General features: G+C 44.4%; 1 protein-coding gene across 1 annotated transcript; it reads right to left on the minus strand.

The window, feature by feature from the left end:
• Positions 1–288: 288 nt before the first annotated feature.
• On the minus strand, positions 289–24,239 carry LOC126028706 (leukocyte immunoglobulin-like receptor subfamily A member 6). Its single transcript, XM_049787636.1, is given in 9 exon segments — positions 289–362; positions 755–767; positions 912–1,057; positions 1,211–1,507; positions 1,702–1,782; positions 2,083–2,202; positions 22,750–23,046; positions 24,068–24,103; positions 24,209–24,239. Coding segments are annotated over 9 exon segments (1,095 nt in total).
• Positions 24,240–24,557: the final 318 nt, after the last annotated feature.

Here is a 24,557-nt window from a genome sequence, read left to right on the forward strand (position 1 = left end):
ACAAGAAAACAATCATGTCAGGTCTCCATGAATGTCTTTCAGAAAGGACAGGGAGTGTGTCATTGTAGGAATCAGCAAGGGAACAGAGGGAAAGCTCATTTCCTGGAGTCAAGCATCCTCCAGAATATACTCTGCACCTTGCCCCTATGGCATCCATGATGGCTCTCATTTCTGTCTCCAAAGTCAATACGCAATGCCCTGGGATAGCTAGGGTTTGACGGCTTTCCTGATACTCCTTTTGCCATCCCTTTTTGCTCTTGATCATCCACGAATAGTGCCTTGGCAAAATCAAGCCTCAAGAAGCAGATTCCTAAGGAAAAGCAGAACTACACCACCCAGGAGGATCCGGATGAGATTCACTGCTGTGTAGACATGTGGGTATAAAGGAAACACACAGGATTTGAGAGTCTTAGAGATCATGAGTGAACTATCCTTCCCAGGCAGCTCTTCCCTGGATAGAACACAGCCCTCTGCAACCCCATCCCAACAGTCGCCCCTACTCACCTCTAATAGAATTGAGAGTGTGCTGAGTGGGGCTCACAGTGGCAGCTGCTCCTGGAAACCATCATTGGGTCATTTGGTGTGTGAGGAGGATTTGAAGATTCCCAAAGGCATCTCTTTGGCCTCCCCTGGCCTCTGACTTCTCATAATAGCTGCCTGACATCCCTGCCCCATGGGATCTTCCTCTCCTCTCAGAATTCCAAGCACTCAGCAAGGCCTTGTCCATAAAAGAAGGGACAAAGGCTGATTTCACCTGACACTTGAAGCTGTAGGGGGGCAGTGGGGTGAGACAGCCAGTAGGAATTGACACTGCATGAGCTGTAGCACCTGTAGATGTCACTGATATCTGAAGTCACAGGGTGAATGGAAAATAGGGACTGTGTTATCTCCTTTGTCTTATCTACTCTGACCCACAGTGGAGGGTTGGCTGACTCCTCCTTGGCCAGCAGGAAGGTGTCCATCCAATTCTCTGATACACATAGCAGGGTTATATTCTTTCCTGGGGATACCAAGTGGCCCTGATCTACTGAGAGGGCTGGAGTATAGGGGAGTTGTCCTAGGAGAAGAAGGGGTGAGGAGATCTCAATCAGAGACATGTCCCAGGGCTTCTCTCGAGTCTGTTGACTGTGTCTCTGTCCCACCCTCCTACCATTACACTCAATCGTGGCCTCTGCAGTATCTGGGTCCTGTAGAAGCAATGATCCCTCACCTGCTACCAGGATGTCCAATGGTTCACTGGGCTGTGACCACAGGGGGGAGAGGCCTTGTCTCCCATAGCAGCGATATCGGCTCCCAACAAAGATGCTCACAGTGTCTAGGTTGAAGTGTGCCTGAGAGAGCCCAGCCTGCGTATTGTGGCTGGGGACCTGATAGAGTTCCAGGCACCCTTCCTTGGACAGAGCAAAAGTGTCATAGGCAACCTCAGATTAACACTGCAGGGTCATGTTCTCTCCTGGGGTCATGATATAGCCCTGCAGGCTTAGCAGCGAGGGCCTTCCCGATGTATCTGCAGGGACAGGGAACAGCAAGGCTGTGCTTCCACCCTTGGTCCTGTACCCTGGTGACACTATATCCCAACTCTCTGTGCTTCTGCACCCCATTCTACCTTACCCAACCACAAACCTGGGGCTTTCCTCTGAGTTGAGACCCCCAATAATCAGATGTAGCTGCAAAACCTGGAAAATCCAGATGGGGTCTCACCTGAGAGCAGAAGCTGTAGCACGTTGCTGGGGTATGACAGCACCAATTCATTTCCATAACAGCTGAATGTCCAGTTCTGCCCTGTGACCAAGGGACCCACAGGGAACAGGGCTTGGAACTGCCCATTAGGGTGTGGCTGTGATTCCACTCAGGTTTTCCCGCCCTAAACAGAACAAATCCTTGGAACTTCTCAGGTGAGCCACACTGTAGAGTCATGTTCCCCCCTAAGGGCACAACTTGGCAGGGCTGAGAGGGATGGTCTGCTGTAAAAACCTAGGAGGGCACAGGTGTTATAAAGTCAGTCCCACACCCCTACATCCCTTGAGGGCAAACACTGCACTTCCAGAGTGCAGACCCCTACCCATCCCGGGTGTCTCCTACCTGTGACCATCAACTTCAGCTGATCACTATACTTGCAGCGGCCTGAAGCCTCGCAGAACTCAAATTCCAACCTTCCTGCATTGCCCTGTTGGATCTCCCAGATGGTGAGTTTTGCTTTGTCTTCAGACACAGGGATCAGTATTGCCCTCCAGGTACCTGCATGGCTTGATCCACTTAGAAAATATTTCTGTGGGCCCAGAGAGATAGTACAGCGGCGTTTGCCTTGCAAGCAGCCAATCCAGGACCAAAGGTGGTTGGTTCAAATTCCGGTATCCCACATGGTCCCCCGTGCCTGCCAGGAGCTATTTCTGAGCAGACAGCCAGGAGTAACCCCTGAGCAAAGCTGGGTATGGCCCAAAAACCAAAAAAAAAAAAAAAAAAAAAAAAGAAAAAAAAAGAAAATATTTCTGTGTATGAGGGAAACGGAAAGCCTGTCTAGAGTACAGGCGGGGGTCGGGTAGGGAGGAGGAAGATTTGGGACATTGGTGATGGGAACGTTGCACTGGTGATGGGTTGTGTTCTTTACATGACTGAAACCCAAACATAATCATGTATGTAATCAAGGTGTTTAAATAAAATATAAAAAAATAAAAAATAAAAAAGAGACCAATAAAAAATTGTATAAAATATATTAATGAATAAAAAAAGAAAATATTTCTGGGCTCCTGGGATTCCCTGACACCAGATAGTCAGAGGACTTCCAAGGGGGAATCACAGAACCTGGCTCAACCCAGATGATGAGTTTGGAGGGGAGGGGATGCTTGCAAGGAAGAAGAGACCGGTCACAGACATTCTCCAGTTTTCAGTCCATGACACCAGCTCCCTGAATGAGCCCTAGAACTGCTGTTTTCCATCTCATCTGTGGGGTCTCTCCTAGGGATTTCTGGGACCTGGGGTCACAGTCACCTGTTTGTATGGTGGTCCTGGCACTCACACTCAACCCTGGAGAGAGACCATATGAGAGTGTTTTGAGTTCCAAGTGAGTCTCTTCCCAGACTCCTCTTAGTCTGCATCTCCCTGAAGCTTACCCAGAGAAAGCAGGGCCATGACAGGTATCATGGTTCTACCTCCTGTCTCAGCTGTGCCCTAGAAGGACTCAGTGCCCCCACTAGACAGATGTGGGGTGTGTCCCTATAGGCTGATACAACCATTATGTGGTGTCACATCAGAGCTCTCAGAAGGGGAACTGTCCCCAAACCAGGAAGTCTGGTCACCTGGTTCTTGCCACATCCCACTCAAGAGAGGCACACACCACAAGGTATAGTGCCCTCCTGAAAAGGAATTATTTGCCAAAAAGGCCCGCTTAGAGCAGTAGAAATCACTTGACCCTTTGCGTGGATTGTTTGGACATAATTCCAAAAGTGGCTGTAACTATCTCTCTCTTTATTTTTAACCTATATTAGAAATCAGGCCTTAGTAAATTCTTTCTAACATAGGAGGACAGTACAAATCCTGCCAAAAGTCTCCCACTTAACAGCTCCCTGTAATTTTTGCTACTTTGGTGCCAAGATCAGGTTTTTCCCAAAACTTAGCTCATAGTAAAACAATTTTCAGTTTTCTCCCTAAAACTCTAAAACATTCCTCTCTCTTCCCACTTCCCTGAAAATTACCTGTTTCCCTTCTGTTTACCCAAAACAAAGCGAACCCAAAACAAACTGTCTTTTCACCTTCAGTATCGGCTCTTTAATATGCTAATTTAAGCCAGAGTCCTCCATTCTTTTCCCAGTTTCTTTGATGTCAAGAATTTGCACCTGCTTTCCAAGCCTCTAACCTTTAAAAGCTGCCAGCTCAAAAAATAAATTTGTCTTCGTCTTTTGAGACATAAGTCCCCATACATTCTGTGTGGTTTCAATTCATTTCTACAATATTGTTCCGCCATTCGCCATTCCGTGTGCCCACTCTCTCCCCGTGGAATTTTTTCCCGAACTCCACAAAGGATCTGTTTGCAGGCGCTGAAGACTGCAACAGAATTTGGCTCACAGCAGGTCCTGCTCCATGTGGGGACTCTGAGGGGGTGGGGACTATGACTGGCCAATATTTCCATCCACGGCTGTGACCCTCCTCTGAGCTTTAGTTTCCTTCACTGGTCTCAGGTCCTGGGCCCTCTCCTGGCTGTGGTGTGACTGTGTGGAAATGACTGATTCCAGAGCAGGAGTCACGGGAACAAGAAGTAAACTGTACCATCAGGGCAACTACCATTAATTCCACTGCACTAAACTTGACAAATGTCATATTTTTTCTAAAATTTGCAGCCCTCCTGTTTCCATACATATGACAGGTACTGAAGTCCTACGAGCCATAAAACTCAGCCATGAGTCCACCAGAAATCTGGGAGATACCTGAGAGCCCAGGAGGGACTGTAGCATGTGGTAAGAGAGGGAGAAGTTCCCCAGCCAGTGTTCATGATTACCCATTGCTATTCCATTTTACTGTGGGCAGGAACCAGCTATGAGTGCCACATAGTCAGTGTTGGCCCATCAGGTCTTGTGTATCCCCATCAGTCCCTGTAAACAAGAGGGTGGTCTGTCCCCTCAGATGCTAATGTGGGACTGTGAGTGCCTCCCAAGCGCCATTGTGGGTGCTAATACCTCTGGCTGGACCATCCCAATGGAAGGTTCTAGTGGGTCTGCTGCTCCTACCTTCTATGAACCAGCTCTCTGGAACTGGCTGAACAACAATCCATGTTAGACTGTCAGAATTTGTGCATGAATTGTGGGCAGAGAGTTTACCCCTAAGGAGCTTGGGCAGCATGTTTTTGGAGGAAAATTGGCCCTGGCACCAGTGGGTATCCTGGGGGATGTATTAGGAGGTGGGTGGACTCTCCTGTATCCTGTACTCCTAAAAAGCATGGATGGTGTGAAAGGGACCAGGATTCAGCAGGAATGAGGTTGTACTGACAATGGCATTGTAGAAACCAGGTTGGAACAGCCAGAGCTGAGCCCCATACCCCCATTCTTGAGGGACAACCAAGGGCCCCTCTGTGACCCAGAGGGACCTGTAAAGTAGCTCCAGGGGGTGTCCAAATGGAGGTTCCCCCCAACTTGGGTCAGAATGAGCAGGGAAGGGCAATAGTCAAGAGGATGAATGCTCTCCTGCAGGAACTGAGGATGTGAACAATTAGGTCATGAAGAGGGTTATTCAGTGATCCCTTTAGAAAGTTCAAGGAGGGAGTGGCAACGTTGGAGTGTGGGCAGCATGGTGGTAAAGGAAGTGAGGTCCTCCAATCTGGCTCTGACCTGCAGAAGCCACAGGAGGGCAAGCATAGGGCATGCACTTTCCTGTCTCAGGAGCTCAACTTATCTTCTGGTTCAGGACATTGGATCCCACTTTCACACCCTGCCCTGATGTGGGATCTTAAAGTAGTGTTTGTCCCTCCAGTAGGGAAAGGGACTATCACACTGTCCTTCTGCCTCTTCAGAGCAATGTGGGAGGTGTTGCTTTCTGGCACTTCAGAGTGGGGAAACTCAGTATTCCACGGGAGAATAATTCTTATCAAAGTTATTAGTTCAGAGGAGGAAGATACACACAGAGAGAGGGACAAACTGAGGCACAGAGATACACAGAGCTGAATTCCCTCCAGACTTACTCTCTCCTTGGCTGTGGCTCAGTGATAACCCTATGGTCAGTACTGATAGTGTCGAAGATGTGGAGGAAAGAACCAAGCAATCACACAGCAGTCAGAGATGGTGGTGGCATGATAGAGGCACTGAAGAAAGAACCAGAATGTAAGGTCAGGTCATTGGCCTCTGTGCAGAACCCAGACCCATCTCATCTGCAGAGAGAGAGAGAGAGAGAGAGAGAGAGAGAGAGAGAGAGAGAGAGAGAGAGAGAAAACATTCAGTTCCCACGCCACTCCCCCTTTCCTGAATTGGGAATGGCCATATCCCCATGACAGAAGCTAATAAAGTGCAAGAACTTGGAAAGCACAGCTGCTAACTGTCAGGATTGATTAATCTCTTTGGGTTGGAGCCAATCAAATGAAACAACTCCATCTCTAGACAGAAGTAGTGCTTGGATAGAAGCAGATCACTTGGTCAGGACCTGGATGGACTATACTTTCCATTTCTACCACAGAAACACCAGTATTTCCCTGGGGGCCTCACTATGGAGGGCATCTCTCAGGACCCCAGTATGCACTGGAAGGGACAGTACAGTGGAATTATTCAGATTCCATGAAAATATTATTGTACCTAGAAGATACAGTTGAAGAATACTGGATACTGGAAAGCTATATAGGTGAAATTTGTAGGGTGCAGATGTGGATAAAAACACACATTTTCAACAACCAAACAACAAAAAGAGAAAAAATAATATGTGCATTTCCAGAGGAAGTAGGGGGGAAGCCAGCCCACACAAGCCCAACACCCAGTACTTGTTGATATAGACACAGATAGGACAGGGGAAAGACTGCTTTCAGTTACAGGCTATCATTTTAAGATATCTATCTCACATTAGCTCTTGAGTTCTCTTATGTCCCTTGTCATTTTCATTTCCAGAGTGGCATGAAGCCTCCCATGATTCCATTTAAGGTGTTTAAGGGAACTATATTTGGGGGGGGGGGGGTTTGGATATTCTCAGCGCTACTAAATCTTAAGTCAAAATGGCACATGTTGAGGATTTAGGACCAAACTGCAACATTTAAGTTCTGGAGTTCCCTGGTCTAACAGACAGGAGCCCCATTTTTTTTTATTTTTTTATTTTTAATTATGAGAACAAAGATGCAGAGAAAGAGGACAAGTTACAGTGGAAGGACAATCACACATAACATAATTCTCAGAAGTCCCCTTGCTGATATCTTAACTTTGAACTTTCAGCCAGAGAACATTAAGATAAATAAAACAGAATCCATGTACAATTACTTTGTCCCTCAAGTTCCCAGATTGTAACACATTATAATATTTCTTACCAGCACACAAGGCAATCTAAAGCCATAAAACTTATGTAACTCCTTAAACAGTAGAGGCATAGTATTATTTTTACATTTCCATGTACTTGCATATTAGTTTAAGTTAACCTCAAAAGTTTAAGTGGGGTTTTTTTTAGGATTAGAGTCAAAGGAGCACAGTAAAAACGGTGTTAGAGTGGTAATTGTTGTTTGCATAGGCCCACCAAAATGAGGGGCATGAAAAGGAATAACCTTGGCCTAAATACAAGGAGACTCTACCCCTGAAGTTTCCTGGCATAAGACCAACTCTAGGCTCCAGGCAAACTTGATCGTCCAATCCAAGACATTCTCTGTAGAGCCAACACACTTTTATTTTTCACACAGTCTCTGTTGTTGGTATCATGTTTCTGTATTAAAGATCCTGAAATATGCATATCCTACTCAGGATGTGGAGTGTCCTCTCGTTTCACCTCACCATTAAAGGGCAATGCAGAGAGCCCTGTCCTGTAAGCAGGTCGTTGTTGTTGTTAAGTCTTCTCAGTGTTATGGGAAGTCTCTTTTCAGCAGGTCGATGTCTGAGCAGTGGTAGGGTCTTCAATGGTAGAGGATTGCTTCCAGGTGATGTTATAGACAAACTTGGATGTTTCATGGATGCCTTCCCTGGTTCAGGGGTGAATGAAAAATGCCCATTCTTCTGAGGTCTGTGCCAGGTCGTTATGTCAATGTTCAGGGTGTAAGGTCCCTTTGCACTACAAGATTTGTGTGTTCCAATCTCTATTAGATAAGTTCTGCTTTGTATGTATAATATTTTCCCATTTTAATGTGCCTATGCAAAAAAGGAACAATGTCACGTGGGGTTATTGGTGCATATGGGGACCATAAGAACAAGTCCAACAATCTCCAAGACATGGTTCATTCAAAAGCATTAAACTGGGGGACTCTTTCAACAAAATGCCTTATTGGACGCTCATAAAGAGAAGATAAAAAGTGGTTAGAATCGTCACTGTATAAGAGAATATTTAGTAAGACTTATAGCTGTCAGAGAAAAACCACATAAAATATTCAAAAGAAATACATGTCCATTTTATGTCATTTGAAATAGTTGGAGGTTGTTATACACAATGCATGGCCTTGGTCTGTGATTAGGATTGTGCAATACTGAAGTTAAAGAGTAATGTGGATTAGTGATGTTTGGGGGGTGAGAGAGTTAAGGAGTAAAAATGAGCTTTGTAGGGGTGTGGGTAAGGGCAGAATACAAAATGGATTTCTGGATATGCAAAACATAACATAAGGATAGGGAATACTCTTAATACATGCAGTGTGTGCGGGGGCGCTAGCCCCCGTGAGGTTTTCAACATGTAGATTGGTCAGAAATTGCCAGTGACAAACTTAGTGCAACCAAGCAAATCTCAGCACACCCCAAGTTAGGACCCACCATTTTTGGCCGCCTGGGCTGCCACCCCAGAAGGCCTGGAGGCTGAGGGCAGAAGAGGGGAAGGCTGGGAGCCTATCAAGGGTCCCAGCACACCCAAGTTAGGAACTAGGCCTTCCACATGGGGTCTCCCCCAATCTCATGCCGGCTAGAGCTAGCCTCCAGCTCAAGAGAGGATCGAGAGAGAGCCAGAAGCCAGGATCTGCCCGCCATACACCCTGTGCCCTTCCCTCCCTAGAGCTGGGAGAAGGGCGGGAAAAGCTTGGGACCCCATCCAGGAGGGACCCCCCGACACCCACCCTGTCTGGCCGCCTGGGCTGCCACCCCAGAAGGCCTGGAGGCCTATGGAAGAAGAGGGGACGGCTGGGGGCCTATCAAGGCTCCCAGAGCACCCAAGTTGGGGAGAAGGTCTTCCACATGGGGTCTCCCCAAACCCCATGCTGGCTAGAGCTAGCCACTAGCTCAAGAAAGAATAGATAGAGAGCCAGAAGCCAGGATCTGCCCGCCCTCCATCCTGTGTCCTTCCCAGCCTAGTGCTGGGGTAAGGGCAGGGAAAGCTTGGGACCCCATCCAGGAGGGACCCCCTGACACCCACCTTGTCTGGCCGCCTGGGCTGCCACCCCAGGAAGGCCTGGAGGCCGGGGGACGGCTGGGGGCCTATCAAAGCCAGGAGCTCCTTCATTTAGGACATCACATTTTACAAGATCTATGCAATAAAAGTAAAAAGAATACTGTCCAAAGTACTAGATATATCAAATGACCCATGAGTGGGTGAGCTTTAGATGGTAAATTGGTAGATTTATTTGGTAGTTTTAAATTGTAGATTTAAATTTAAATGGTGCTATTGAGCTTTATGTGGTAAATTGGCAGGATGCTATAATAAAGTGAATGAAGTTGGGCCCTGGTATTATATTTGCTGGGTACCAGGATACTATGAATAGCTTGTGGTCCACTATCTCTGATTCATAGGTATATTGATAGCATTGTTACCTAGAAATACACATATATCCCCTTAACTGTTGTGGTCCAGTCCAAGGTAAGTCAATTCTGGAGGACTATGTCAGCTATTGAGGTAATCTGTTGGTGGAGAGCAGCTAGAGAAGCAATAGAAGTTTCAGTGATTTCTAGTAGCTACTGGGTGGAGTCACAAGTCAAGATTTGTCCTGAAGACAGGTCCCCACTTAAAAAACCAATCAATGTGGTCAGTCTGGTTGCAAGTGGAAGTCCACATTGATGTATGGGGGATGGGAGCCACCAGATATAAATAGCAGCCGGCTTATTCCAGTGGCATGAGAATGAAAGTGTAGAGGGGGCATTCCAGTGCACAAGATATGTTGAGCTTCAGAGGTAGAGGAGTATATAGATGTAATGTATGCCTTCCCCCAATGCCCTAAGCTTTCTTTCTATTGAGATGTTAATCCCTCCTGGACTGTCAGACCCACCCACACCTGGTATGGGGGAGTTGAATAAAGACTAATAGTCTAACTGGGGGGAAGGGAGGGAGAGAAATAGACAGAGAGCCAGAGAAGCACCAAGAAGCTGCTTGGCAAAAGCTTAGCATAAAAACCATGTGAGGAAAAGCATATGGCTGACAAGATCTTGGAATAAAGCAAGCTGACTCCACTAAATCTTTGACTGCTTGTAAAAGATTCCTTTGCCTGTATGCTGCATCTTCAGACCTGCTGAAGGCTGAAGGGCCTAGAGAAATCATGCCATGCTGGGGGAGGCCTCATCCAGAGCGTGGACTTTATATTATATATTTTATAATTTAATCAGCAGATGGGAACAACACATCAGGCGTAGTGGAGCTCAGAGAAAACAATGAAAAAAGATTTGCACAGGAAGGAAGAGAAGGACATGGGAGATGTTAAATGGCAGACAGTGAAGGAGATGGGAAGAGCTTTGCTTAGACACAACAGGCATAAAACATAAATGTGGCCACCACACATTCATTCACATATGCACACAGAGTTTGTTTCAGCTGTCTTGTGACCCATTTAGGGTGGTTGTGATGAAACTGATATGGTGATGAGAAATGAAAAGACAGGGGCCAGGTGTGACCCAAAAACAAAAAGAAAGAAATAAAAGAAAAAGAAATAAAAAAACAGTTCCAAAGCAAAATTAGCCATGTTGGTGAATCAGAACTTTGTCCCATATTTCCCAAATTCACACATCTGAGCTCAGTCTGTATTATGTAGAAATGGGTCAAAGTACTTCATTAATAGAAATCTGTCAAAGTCTGTTTTGTCCATCTAAAACACTGAGATGCAACATATCAGTTCTCCTTCTTTGAGGGAGAAGCTACTGTAGTGGGCCACTGCCTAAAGGTAATAAGGAATTTTAAAGCCAGGTATGGTAATTTCCAGTTCCTATGACTCACTCCTAATGAGGGTAGATTTGGTTGTAAAAGTATAATATGTTAATTATGTGTACATCATTTTCAAACCAATTAGCTTTGTCATACTCTAGTCACAAAACTATTTTCATTGACTTCTCTGAGCAAAAACATTATAACATTGCAGATTAACATAATTTGAATACCAGTTTCTAAACTATCTTACACTGATCACTGTAATGTCAATTAGGAGCATCTAAATTCCTTTTCCATAGACGTCTTGTTTTGCTTTGTTTTGGGGTCACACCCGGCAATGCTCGGGTTACTCCTGGCTCTGTGCTCAGAAATCGCTCCTGGAAGGCTCAGGGGACCATATGAGATGCCAGGATTTGAACCACTGACCTTCTGCATGCAAGGCAAACTCCTTACCTCCATGCTATCTCTCTGGCCCTGATAGATGTCTTTTTGAGTCTTTGTGGATTCATCTTCTTATGAGACGAATGGAACCCAGAATTTCTTGGTGAGACTATCATTTGTGAAAAATAATTATAGCCTTTTCTCTCAGATAAAGATGCTACCTGCTACCCATTCTTTGTTAATTTTTACACATATAGGTGAATTAATGGTTTTCTGAGCCTGTGCTTCTCCCTGAAAGTTTTGTTCAGCATGTGTGATGCTATCTTGAGGCAAATTTAATAAATGTAAAGAACACAATGTTAGGGATAAGAAGACAAGGAGGGATGAAACCCTTTTTCTGTTTTTTAAAATTAACTTTTATGCATTGTAAGGGTTGTAAGGGATACTGGTGACATGTTTAATCTTCTGTTCTTTACAGAATGAAAAGGTTTACTAATGTACGCTGGGTCATTATCAATTTTGGTGGTGTGGAAAACATTGTAACAAAAAGGAACAAATGGCTGTGGCTCTTTCAGAAGTCATCAGGACAGAACATATACCTTGAGAATCATTGACAATGGCTACATGAAGTAAAGTTTTATCTGGGAGAAGGTTAACATGTGTAATATCCACATGGTTATGGGCATTTAGGGAAGCAATGATGATTCCAGGGAAAGGTCAATAACATAAGATGAATAGCTCACAACATTAGAGGGGCCTGACACACTGGAGAGTAAATGAGTCAAAGTGGTAATTTCCACTTATTGGGCAGAATTGTAATTGGTAGTTACTGTTGAGGTTAGTGAAGGACCTATAAACCCACCGTTCCCTGATGAAGTGCCATCAATGGATTACACTGGGGTATTGAGAATGGGGTTGAGCTAATGATGGAAGAGATTATAAAGCTTGAAAAAAAATCTCAAGCTATCCAAGCCAGGTAGATTGATAAAAGTTCTTCTGGTATAGCTAGAGCTCATTTGAGAATATTGGTGAGGGTCAAAACAGAGTCAATTTTTTTAAGAATGGGGAGAACTGGGACCGGAGAGATAGCATGGAGGTAAGGCATTTGCCTTTCAAGCAGAAGGTCATTGGTTCGAATCCTGACAACCATATGGTCCCCTGAGCCTACCAGGGACTATTTTTAAGCATAGAGTCAGGAGTAACCCCTGAGCACTGCCAGGTGTGGCCCAAAAACCAAAAAGAAGGAGAAAGAAGAAGAAGAAGAAGAAGAAGAAGAAGAAGAAGAAGAAGAAGAAGAAGAAGAAGAAGAAGAAGAAGAAGAAGAAGAAGAAGAAGAAGAAGAAGAAGAAGAAGAAGAATGGGGAGAACTATGACATACCCCGGTAATGTATGTGCTCACGGTGTCCCTTTAATCATAAGGGTGGTTGGTCTTTTCTCCAGTTTCTTGAGACAGGACTACCATAAGAATGCCAATCTCTTGCCCACCGGTTTCCAATCAACCACTTAGAAGAAGTCCAGAAGGTTCTCTTGAAGGGGAAATTGGGAGGCGCTCTGCATACCCTACAGAGATAGCCTAATTTTTTACAACTGGAACATTTATTCCGAGATCGTCTCTGCACTGCATAGGTCTTGATAGCATTCACACATGCCTGATATTTAATAGAACCAATAACCTATGACATCCTCCCCCCCCTCTAATATGGAGCAAAATTATCTGACATTCTTCATTACTGTTCTCAAAGGCTAATAGCTTCAACAGGTGTTATTGAGTCTTTTTACATTTATTCTGAATTTAATCTGAATTGTGTCCATCCGTTTGCCAGAAAATTCTGCATATCATTTAAAACTCCCTGAAAAGTCCTTGTATGGCTTCCTTTAAATTCAGCATCTGCATCAATCTTATGTGTATTGATCAGATGAAAACTCGGAGATGGGGGTGCCAGACAGGGCTGGCAGGTGAGCAATCCTTTCTGCCTGAGTGAATTTTAAGTTCATAGATTTAACTACATGTGCCCACAGTCCACGACAAGTGCCCACAATATGGGAGGTTTGATAATAATGGCCTGAAATGGGTGAGCCATAGTGTTGTTTCCTTACCCCCTTGCCCAACCCAGATCACCACATACCATCATGTATGCTCAGCCAAGAGGAAACGGAAGAAATTGAGACTGAAAAGGGAAATTGGGTTTGAGTCAAATGTCTGAAAGGCTGGACCAAGCATCAGCTCCCGCTGAGACACAACTACTCCAAATCGGAACAGAGAATGGTAGCCATGTGGCCTCCTCACCTCAGCTCTTGATCTAGGGAGGACACCCCAAATATATCCTAATATACACTAATATAGCCCCAGCCCAAGGCACTGCTGATACTCATGTGCCTGCAGTCATCTCTGTGTCTCTAAAAGTGGGGGTGGTAAGCCAGAGCTCTCAGGAATGGTCAAATCAGTCACTCCACCCCTGTCTGAGAGCCAGATACAGTAATAACTCAAGGTGGCCTTGGCATTGGGCTAGGAGTCTGCTGTCTCCAGAGGGTCCTGCAAGAGAAGGGACAGTAAGTGACTGACCTGAGCTGAGTCCTTTCAGCTATATAGACAACTTCCCTCAATCTGCCTCCCCCCCTCAAGTTTTCTGCTCTCCTGATCCTGAGAGAGGAGTTTGGGGGTCCCTTTAACTGACTCCTTCTCATGGCCTATAATCCCATCACGCAGGCTTGCCAGAATACATACCAGGATATTGAGTTCAGAGGTTTGAGGCTAGTTATCTCTCCCATAACTGGAGCCGTAGCAGGTTGCTATGGTAGTTCTGACAACTGCTGGGGTGTGTGTGAGAAATGGCCATAAACCTTAATATCCACCTGCAGCTAGGTAATAGGCACTGGCACTGTCCAATGGGTGGCCATTGTAACTTGAGGGTGCAGGGGCTTCAAGGATTCACTAAGAGACACATAGGATGGTCATGGTATCCTCCAGGTCATGACAGGGCTTAACAGAGCTGAGATGAACCATTTGCTATAGAGTCCTAGGAGAGACAGAGATTTTAAGATCACCCCACTCCCCACAACCCCTGAACACTACACCCCCTCCCTGGGGGCAGCACCTTGGCCTGAGTACTTGTCACCTAAGATAATCTGCTCCAGTGGGGTGTTGGGCTCTGACCAGATCGATGGGCTGAAAGTACTAACAGCATTAAGTCCTGCATATGTTTCTGTGATATAAAGTATAGAGAACTTGGCTTTGGTTCTTGACTCTGTGGGGACATTTTGTCCCAGGACGATGAGCTTCCCTCTTTATGCATTTGGAACTCTCGGTCTCTGGGGTCTCCTGACACTAAAGGGTTATGGGGTTCCCCAAGGGAGACCACAGAGCCTGAATAGCCTGGAAAATGGGTCTAGAAAATGTCCCTGAATGAAGCAAAGGCTGGTCACAGACATTTCTCAGTTCAAATTCAAGCCCAAGAACCCAATTTCCCACATCACTTCCAGAACTGCTGTTTCCCATCACAGTCGTGTGCTTTGTACAAGGGACCCTGATCAGCAGTTTTATTCCCTCTAGTCATCATCCCTGGAAGGCCAGAGGCTCTTATGTGAGAGATAAAAATTGGCTCTGAATATTTTTGCAGAAGAGCTTGTAACTGCTGCAGAAAATATTGAACAACCTCATTATGAGCATTAACATAGGTGGTTTCTATGCCTGGTAACAATTCTACAACATAAGTGGAATTATTATGTTTTATGGCTCTGAAATAAGTGATAGTAAGTAATTTAAAGTATCAAGTTCCACCTGTTGTTCAGATTTGTAATTAGTATCTACTATTATGGCTAGTGAAGGGCTGATGATAACTCCTTTTCCTGATGATGACCAGTCTATGTAAAACATGGGGGTGTCAGGTATAGGGGAGGAGCAGATAATAGAAAATATTATAAAATGTGTACTCTTAAAGAAGTCCCAGAATTTTCTAGCAGGATAACGGAAGAAAATTTCTCCTGAAAAATCAGATAAAACTTGTTGAAGGGGTTCACTTAAGATAGCTTGCATTCTATTTTCTTTTCTTTTTTCTTTTCTTTTCTTTCTGTTTTTTTTTGGGGGGGGGGGTCACACCAGGCAGCGCTCAGGGGTTCCTCCGGCTCTACACTCAGAAATAGCTCCTGACAGGCTCAGGGGACCATATGGGATGCCAGGATTCGAACCACCACCCTTCTTCATGCAAAGAAAACGTCCTACTTCCATGCTATCTTTCTGGCCCTCTATTTCCCTTTCAGGAATTGAAAACACTATTTTTAAAAAATTAAAACCTAACAGGGAAGCTGCTCCAAGCCTTGCTTTGATGAAAGAGCAGCAATCAGTTCCAAATAAGGCACAAATGTTCGAGACTTCTTATTTTGCAAATAAAGCCTTTCTAGAGACCCAAACAGCTGTGCAATAACAGCCATAGGAGAATGATGGTTTGCAAAAATTAAAATTTGGTATCAACCTGGAAATATAGGACTTTTGGAGCTGGTCCATAAAAAATTCTAATTTCTGTTGGGATTTTTGAGTTAAAAACAGGGGCTATTTAAGCCCAGATTTACTTCCAAAGTGCTAAATAAGTTACTGGGTTCTGAGTTTGCAATTCAAGAGGGGAATGGATTCTATTTATATCACTTAAAAGTGTTTTGAAACTCATTAAGATTCCTTAGATTTTTCTGATAGAGATGGTTGGGGGAATTCTCCATGTTGTTTCTCAAAGATCTAAAGATGATAGTGTCTTCATTTATGAATGAGTTTTTTATCCCACATACTCACAACTCTAGCTGTTTCTATTCTTTAGGTTATGTTCTTTTCTCATTAGTATAAGAGAATGCTTCACCATTGTTTTTCATTTGAATTCATCTGATTTTTAACGAGCATTTTAATGAACATGGTTTCAGCCACCAACTGCTCATCTATATGAATTGTTGTTCTTGTTATTTTGGTTTTTATGCCAAACCCAGCAGTGCTAAGAATTACTCTTGGTTCCACACTCAGACATCACTTCCTGCTGAGTTGGGGATCCATATGGGATGTCAGGGGTAGAATCTGTGTCAGTGTGCAAGGCAAATGTCCTCTCAGAAGTGCTATTGCTCTGATTCAGACTTGATTTATTTTATTATGTCATCTGGAGATACGCAGTTAAAATCTTGATGAGAATTGCATGTCAGTCATATATTGTCACATATGTCATATATGTCATGTATTGTCCCAATACCACTATTCTTTTTTTTGGGGGGGGGGAGTTTACACCCAGCAGTGGTCAGGGGTTACTCCTGACTCTGCACTCAGAAATCGCTCCTGGCAGTGTCAGGGAACACATGAGATGCCAGAAATCAAACAGGATTCCCTCCTTCCTGTGTTGCTGTGTGCAAAGCAAACACCCTACCACTGTGTTATTGCTCCGGCCCATACCACTATTCTTTATCCACATCTATTTCCCTGGTTTTCTTCCTGGCTCCTTTATTGCCAGCCTACCTCTATGACAGATAAACTTCTTTTATTTCCTCCCTGTGTTTCTTTTTTGGCACCGTGATTTGTAGTACTATTTATGAATGGGTATCAGGCATATCACTTTTCTTAATTTGAACCCAGATATTGTTCGGACTGAAAACTTCCCACTATTATTGTCATAGCAATTCCTCTCTTTCCTAACTCTTTTCTGAGTCTTTTTTAAAAACAATGTCTTTATTGAATCACTGTGGTTACAAAAATGTTCATAGTTGAATTGCTTAACTGCACATTTTACAAACATTTCTCATGTGTTTGTGTATTATTTTAATACTATTTTCTACCCCACAGTGAGTATTTTTATATCAACACAATTCTATGAGTTCCCTTTCCTCTGACCCACTCTACTTAGCATGATACTTTCCATGTCTAGGTGAGATTCTGAGGCCACTTAATTTTCTGAATGCACACTGTGAATGGGACTGTTTAAAAAATCAACTTCTCCATTTTCATTTGTATATAGAAAAGACATGGACTTTTGTTTATTTTTTGTTTGAGGGCACACCCTGCAAAGCTCAGTGCTTACTCTTGTCCTGGCAGGCTCAGTAGACCATATAGATGCTGTGGATTGAACCCTTGTTAGTCAAATGCAAGGAAAATGTCCTCCTCACTGTGCATTCTCTGTTCTCAAGAAAACCATTGATTTTTGAATATTAATTTTCATAGTCTGCCACTTCACTATAAAAATCTATTTTTCTTTTTTTTTAATTTTTATTTTGATCATAGTGGCTTACATATCTTTCACATTAGTATTTTAGGTACATAGTAACATTGAATCAGGGGAATACTCACCACCAAATTTGTCCTCTCCCCTTTCCCGTTCCCTTTCTGCAACCTGACAATGAGGAAATTGCAGGGTCCTGAAGCCCCCCAGGGGGGCCCGGCCAGCAGGAATTAGCTGGAAAGGCTTCTCAGACGACCGCACTTCTATTTTGCTGAGTAGAAGCACAACCACACTGTAAAAAATCTGAGAGAGGTTAATAATAAAGACCCAAGGCAGCGTCTCACTGTTCAAGGGTGTCTTTATTGGCTACAGTTCCTTCTTAAATAGTGAAGGAGAAAAGGGGCAGTACAAAGGTGATGTCAATCATACTTTTGGCGCGAAGGCTCATAAGGAAGTGGGCAGTGGGCTAGGGGCTGGATGACCTTCAAGCTATGCTGAACGTGCTGTTTCAATGGAAACTTCTAGTGTCCTACTAGCTGCATTCCTAATTGCTTGACTATCAGGAAATGGTGCAATATGTGCTTGCCTCAGTGATCATGAACAGACAATGTAGCATACACTTATTGATAACAGCCTAGTTCACTCCGGAATGTGGTCTTAAGGAGTGAGGCCTAGTTTCTGATAACTGTACCAGGCAGCTTTTACTCTCCTCCGGGCTTAGAGCTAAATTATGTCCTGCAGCTACACATTCTTTTCTCTTAGCTCAAAATTTTACAGCAAGACTGCATATAGCTTTTAGGTGAAAAGCTGGGCTATGGCAGAGAGAACAGCAAAATGTCCTCAAACAAGTCAGTTCCCAACAGGAAATGGGAACAACTAGATCTAAGAGCAAGTTATCCTTCCTCACCAGCCAACAATAAGACAAAATCAGAAGACATGTCACCTTTTGATCTGTGTAAAAATCTATTTTTCTAGAATTTTTGTAAGTCCTTTAGATTTAACAAATAGTTTGTAAGACTGTGGATTCTTCCTGTTCTATCTGGATGCTTTTGATATCTTTTTCTTGCCTAATTACTATGGCAAGTACTTTCAGTATTATATTGACTCAAAGTGTTGAGAGTTTCCTTCAGTTTGTATTTTGGGTCCACAGAGGATGTGACTATTCTGGATTTGTATCTCTGGCTTTCTGGGAACACTTCGGCAATGCTCAGGGAACAATAGCTCAAGCTAACATTGATAGAGAGTCAAAAGAAGGTGGTGGTGTAAATTCACAGTTGTATGAACTCCTTGCCCTTATGCCATTTTGCACCTCAGTACATATGAGTTAACTTCATAGATCAGTTATTACCTTTTTCTTAAGCAGTAGAGACCATATCATGTGTACGAATAAGGTGGAGATGCATTAAATAAAGATACATAGGTGTGATATGTGTGCAGATATATATTTTAATACACAGAAACAAATAAATTGGATAGATTTGTAAGCAAAGCAGTCATATTGGACATTTCTTTATGTCCTCAGGAAGAGTCAAGAGGGTGAGATACTGAAGAAACCAGCATATTAGCAGAGAGAATGCTTAGAGTAAATGCTTGTTTCTGGAGTAGATCATCCCAGAGAAGGAACTATGACTCTCTGCAATTGGCCCTATGGTAGTCTTGACTGATCAAGCTTGTGGATCACTCCAGTTTCACTGCTTCCATTGCTGCTCTTGCTCCCACCTTGCTTGCTTCCATTTGTTCCCAATTCCTGTCCTGGCTGAGTTAAGCCTCAAGCAGTAGAATCCCAAGGAAAGGCAGGACTGCCCCACCCAGGAGGATCCGTATGAGATTCACTGCTGAGAAGTTATGTGGGTGGTGGGGAGAAAGCGAAAGACCTGTGGGTCACAAAAGAGGGGAATTAACCAACCCTCCTGAGCAGCTGTTTTCTAGACAGGACACGACCTTCTGCACCCCTATTCCAAGAATCACCCCTACTCACTGCTGATGGAATGTAACGTGTGCTGAGTGGGGCTCATGGTGGCAGCTGTTCCTGTGAAGCAATAGTGTGTGTGTGAGGAGGATTTATAGATCCCAGAAGCATATTTTGGACTCTTCCCCCCCTCATTTTCTGTGGCAGATTTCTGACAACCCTGCCTCTGGGGGACCTACCTTTCCTCTAGCACCCTCATGGTTCTCCCTTTAGAGAATCTGTTAGCCTCCCTGAGACTCAGGATTTAGTTGCTGCCCAATTCATTGTGGAACTGAGTTCTGCTAAGTCCTGAGATTCCAAAGTTTGGAGAACTGAATGAAAGACATAGTACTGTGGTAAAACGCTGGTCTTGGGCATGGCTAATGCAGTTTTATTTTTCAGTTCCCCAGATGGTCTCCTGAATACCTCCAGAGAAATTATCAAGGGCACAACCAGGACCAACCCCTTAGCATGACTAGTTGTGCTCCCTAAACAAACACACAAGAAGGGGAAAATTTGTGCATGGGGTTATCTATTCAGGAGAGAGGTAAGGAGTTGAGTATCTTCTGAGATCCAGATTCCCTGTGGATTTGTTCATTTGAGAATTTGCATCCAAAATGGGAGAGTCAGGAACTCCTGATTTTAGGAGACTAGAGGGCATAGGTGAGAGCTGAGTCCCTTTAATAACAGGCCAACCACTTTGTCCTTTTCTAGATCTTGGTTTGTTTCTGTTGCAAACCCAGCTGCACTCAGGGATCACACTTGGAAGTACTCCAATGAAGTACTTGGGATTGAACCCAGGTCTACCTCATGGTCCTCAAGTACACTTTCCTATACTAATCTCTTTGCCTGCTGTAGATAGATAGATAGATAGATAGATAGATAGATAGATAGATAGATAGATAGATAGATAGATAGATAGATAGATAGATAGATAGATAGATAGATAGATAGATTAGTCACAATATTTATGTATTTGTGTATCTGTGGCTACTCTGTTAGTCACATTAGCATGTAATGAACTATGCACGTATTATTTTTATAATCTATGTCAGATTTACAATGTAGAACTTACCTGATCTATTGCTTTTTATTAAATTAATTTGGATATTAGTTTATAGTTACCCAATATTTACTTTATACAAATACATAGCCACTAATCTACACATATGGGGAAGGGTTGGTACTCTGTGTAGGTTGTGATGAATAGACAATTTAGCATCTGTGAATTGAGTTTGTACAGTTCAGTCCACTAGCTCTACAACAAGATGTTAATCTGGATCCATAAATCCTTTATTTGTATGTACATTTGTGTTGAGCATGTATTTTGTCATTTACAGAAGTTTTTACTATGATTTCTATATCCAGACATATGACTCATGTTTTAAATTTTGTTGGAGTTTAACCTACCACATCACACTCAGGTCAGACTTAGAAACCCAAAACCCACTAGGTGGCATTCTCCCTTCCTCTGTTCTGATCTGAGGAGAAAAGTCCAGAGAGTGGTAAGGGGTGAGAGGAGGTAGAAATGAATCATATGATGGACCAATCAGAGACGGGAACAGGTTAGGCTGGAGCCTGCAGCTTTAAACCAAATCTACTGAGTCTAGTCAGGAGAAAGTGAGCCCTGAGACAAATTTGAGCAGGCAGTGGCCTCTCCTCTGTGCTATTGTTGAATTCAGGCAGTTCCTTGATCTGATGCTCAATTATAGCAGAGGTGAGAGTCAGAAGAAAATATTACAGATGAAGAGAGCAGAAAGGTAAGAAATTGCATCAGACTCTCACATGACTTTGATGAAACAACCAAAGTAGTAAAATCATATCTTACTGGCAAATCTCAGTTACATGCAAGCAAGAAAAATTCTACATAAATAGATTCGCACAAAATATAGAACTGTGAGGAAAGTTCAAATTAGGGATCAGCTTTATAGTCAGGAGATGTGTCACTATCCTGTATGTGATCACTTTGACTAACTCTGGTTTGATACCCAGCTCCATGTATGGTCCCTTTAGAACTGCTAAGGGTCACTCTAGAGAAATGAATTACCTGAGGACATGTGGTATGGCCCCATTTCCCCTGAAAAGAAATAATTTGTTCTAAGAAAATTTATATTTACTTTGTATGACATGAAAATCCATGCGTGCATGTCATAATGGTTTCATGCCTATTTCACAATGTTCTAGAAACAAAGAGGAATCAAAGTTCATGATCATCTTAATGTATTGGAGACCTTCAAAACTGATGTTATCACACATGGTTTTATGAAAAAATACTTCTGTATATCATCACTGAACCTCCTTTGAAATTGCTATGATCACCCATTATTCTTATAAAGATAATTTGTCTCCTTGCCATGAGGGGAAGGAATTGTAGTTTGTTTGTTGGGCCACCCAACCCTTGGCATCACACAAGGCATCACATCATCACAGCACACGGGATCATACTTGACAGTCTCAGGCAATGCTATGCATGCTGGGGATCAAACCAGAGTCAACCACATCAAGCAAACACTCTCACTCTGTACTGTCTATCCAAGGCTTGAGTTGCTTTTTCTTGAACAATAAATGCAGAACACAATGGAAAGATCCCACACAGCAATAGTGTTTGTAAAGTGGCAAAGAAGACTCCAGAGTTGATAGTACAGAGCTGAGATCTGAGAAGGGATGTGGGTGTGAGGGGATCTGGGGACCAGGACCTACCTGGTTATTCCTGAGTCCCAAACAGGGGTAGGGGCAGGAGTCCCAGGAGGAGTGGGGAGCGGGGCTAAGGGGTCACTGTTCAGACATTGTGCAAGGTAGGATTCTCGAAACCAAGTTGCTAATTAATATGGAAGGCTTCCTACCTAACCAATCTCTCAATTATCCTGGCTTCAGCCTATTTCTCAGCCTTTCCCATGCTCATCCCAACTCAAACTCAAAAATAGTTCCATCAAGGAATTCCTGCATCTTCTCCCTCTCATGTGCCAAACCTTTCTCTCTGGATTCCCAAGTGACCCCTATATTACTGTCCAGAATCCCACAAACATGGCCCTGAGTTGAGCATTATGGGGGCACAGAGGCAAGTCTTACCTGACACCCAGAGCTTCAGAGGGGCACTAGGATGCGACAGCTGGTAGGGTCTGATGCTGTGTGAGTTATAGCACCTATAAGTGCCACTTTGGTCTGAGGTCACAGGACGAAAAAAGAATTGTGCCTGGGTCATTCCATCTCCAGGCTCTGCTCTGACACGGAGCATCCCCTCCTTGGTCAGTAGGTAAGTGTCTCTCCAGCCTCCAGATTGGCAATGGAAGGTCACATTCTCTCCTGGGGACACTGATGGGCCTGGCTTCATCGAGAGGAATGAAGTGTAGGGAAGCTCATCTAGAAGAGGAAGGGGTGATAGACCATGGTTCTGAGACAAGTTCCAGGTTCTAACTCTACACTATGAACTCTGAGTTCCTTTCTCCTGTAGAACACACACTGCATCATACCACCACCACCCAATAGGATCTGGGCAGAGTTGTGGTTCCTGAAATATGCGTGATTCCTCACCTGCCACTAGGATGTCCAGGGGGTCACTGGGCTTTGCCCACAGGGAGGTAAGGCCATGTCTTCCAAAGCAGTGATACCGGCCCCCATGGGAGTCGTTAACAGGGCTCAGGGGGAAGTCAGTCTGAGAGATCCCTGCCTGGGGGTTGTAGCCCATATGGCAGAGGAAGTTCTGGCTCCCTTCCTTGTACAGAGCAAAGGTGTCATAGCCAGCCTCAGAGCGACACTGCAGGGTTAGGTTCTGTCCTGGGGTTGTGATTGGTCCCTGTGGGCTCAGCAAGGAAGGTCTTCTAGATGCACCTGCAAGAACAAAAAATGACAGGACTGTGCCTTAACCCTCTGTCTTGTTGCAGTGGCACTGTTTCCCAACCCTATGTGTCTGTGCTTAAGGACCGCCATGATCTCTCAACCCCCTCACACACAGGGCTCCCCCTTTGAGCACAAATGTCAAAGATCTGATGTAGCTATAAAACATAGATGGACCAGGATGGGGCCTCACCTGAGACCAGGAGCTGCAGGGGGTCACTGGGGTGAGACCTCACCCTGGGGTGTTTTAAATAACCATAACAGGTGAATGTCCAGTTGTGACCTGGGTTCACGGGGCCCACAGGGAGCAGGGCCTGGAACTGCCAATTGGGGTGTGGCTGTGATTCTTGGACCAGAAAGTACTCAGTTTCTCCCTGCCAAGTCAGAATGAATCCTTGGAATCTCTCAGGTGAGCCACACTGGAGGGTCACGTTTACCCCTGATACCATGACTGGCCTTGGCAGGGCTGTAAGGGATGGCTTGCTATAGAGGCCTAGGGAGGAGACAGCAGTTACAGATCACCCCTACAGACCCCTGATAGCAGACCCCTTCTGAGGGCAGTAGCTGTACCCAGTGTCTCTCACCTGTGACCATCAACTCCAGTTCATCACTGTATTCTGAGCAGCCCAGTGACCCACAGTGCTTACAGTAGTACAATCCTGATTGGCCTAGATTCATTTTGTTGATGAGAAACATGGCCTTGTCCCCATATATAAGGACCATTTCTAATTTGCAGTTTCCTTCAGTTCCTGATCCTTCCAGGAAATATTTCTTGGACATCAGAGTTCCCTGACACCAGAGGGTTACAGAGTCCCCCTGGGAGACCATAGATCCTGGTTCAGCCCAGAGGGTGGGTTTGGGGAGAATTCCTGGAAGGAAGCAGAGGCTGGCTATAGACATTCTCCAGTCCCAGCCCTGCCCAGGAACCCCACATCCTCTACCCACCCCAGAACTGCTGTTTTATGTCCAGCTGTGGGCTCTGTCCAGGAAGGCCCTGGACATGGGTTACACTCACCTGCCTGCACTGAGATTCCAACACCCACACTCAACCCTGGAGAGAAAAATTTTGTGAGAATCTCACACAGAATCTCACACAGTGAGCCTCCTCCCAGGGCTACACCCCCCCCCCAAAGTTTTGTATCCCCATGAGGCTCACCCAGACAGAGTAAGGCTGTGAGAGGTGACATGGTGTCTCTTCCTTTTCATATATGTGTCCTCAACGTTGCTCCCTTGTATCACGGGTTGTCATGTCAGAGTCATCAGTAAGGGGAACTTCCTCTATCTCTTCGCTGTAACTCACTGATAATAACCCCCCCCCAACAGATGTGCTGGGAATTTATCTTTTCTGTGATGTGAAAGACCCATGCTGTGCTCTCATGACAGACAGTGATGCTGAAGGCTGATGGAGATCAGAAAGGTAGAGCACTGGAGAAAGTGAAGCACAAAGTGTGACCCAAAGCAGCATCATGTGGCTCTACTGAGAAGACTGAGCCCATAAGTGTCAA

The sequence above is a fragment of the Suncus etruscus genome, chromosome 14 (genome assembly GCF_024139225.1).
Source record: "Suncus etruscus isolate mSunEtr1 chromosome 14, mSunEtr1.pri.cur, whole genome shotgun sequence".
NCBI lineage: Eukaryota > Metazoa > Chordata > Mammalia > Eulipotyphla > Soricidae > Suncus > Suncus etruscus.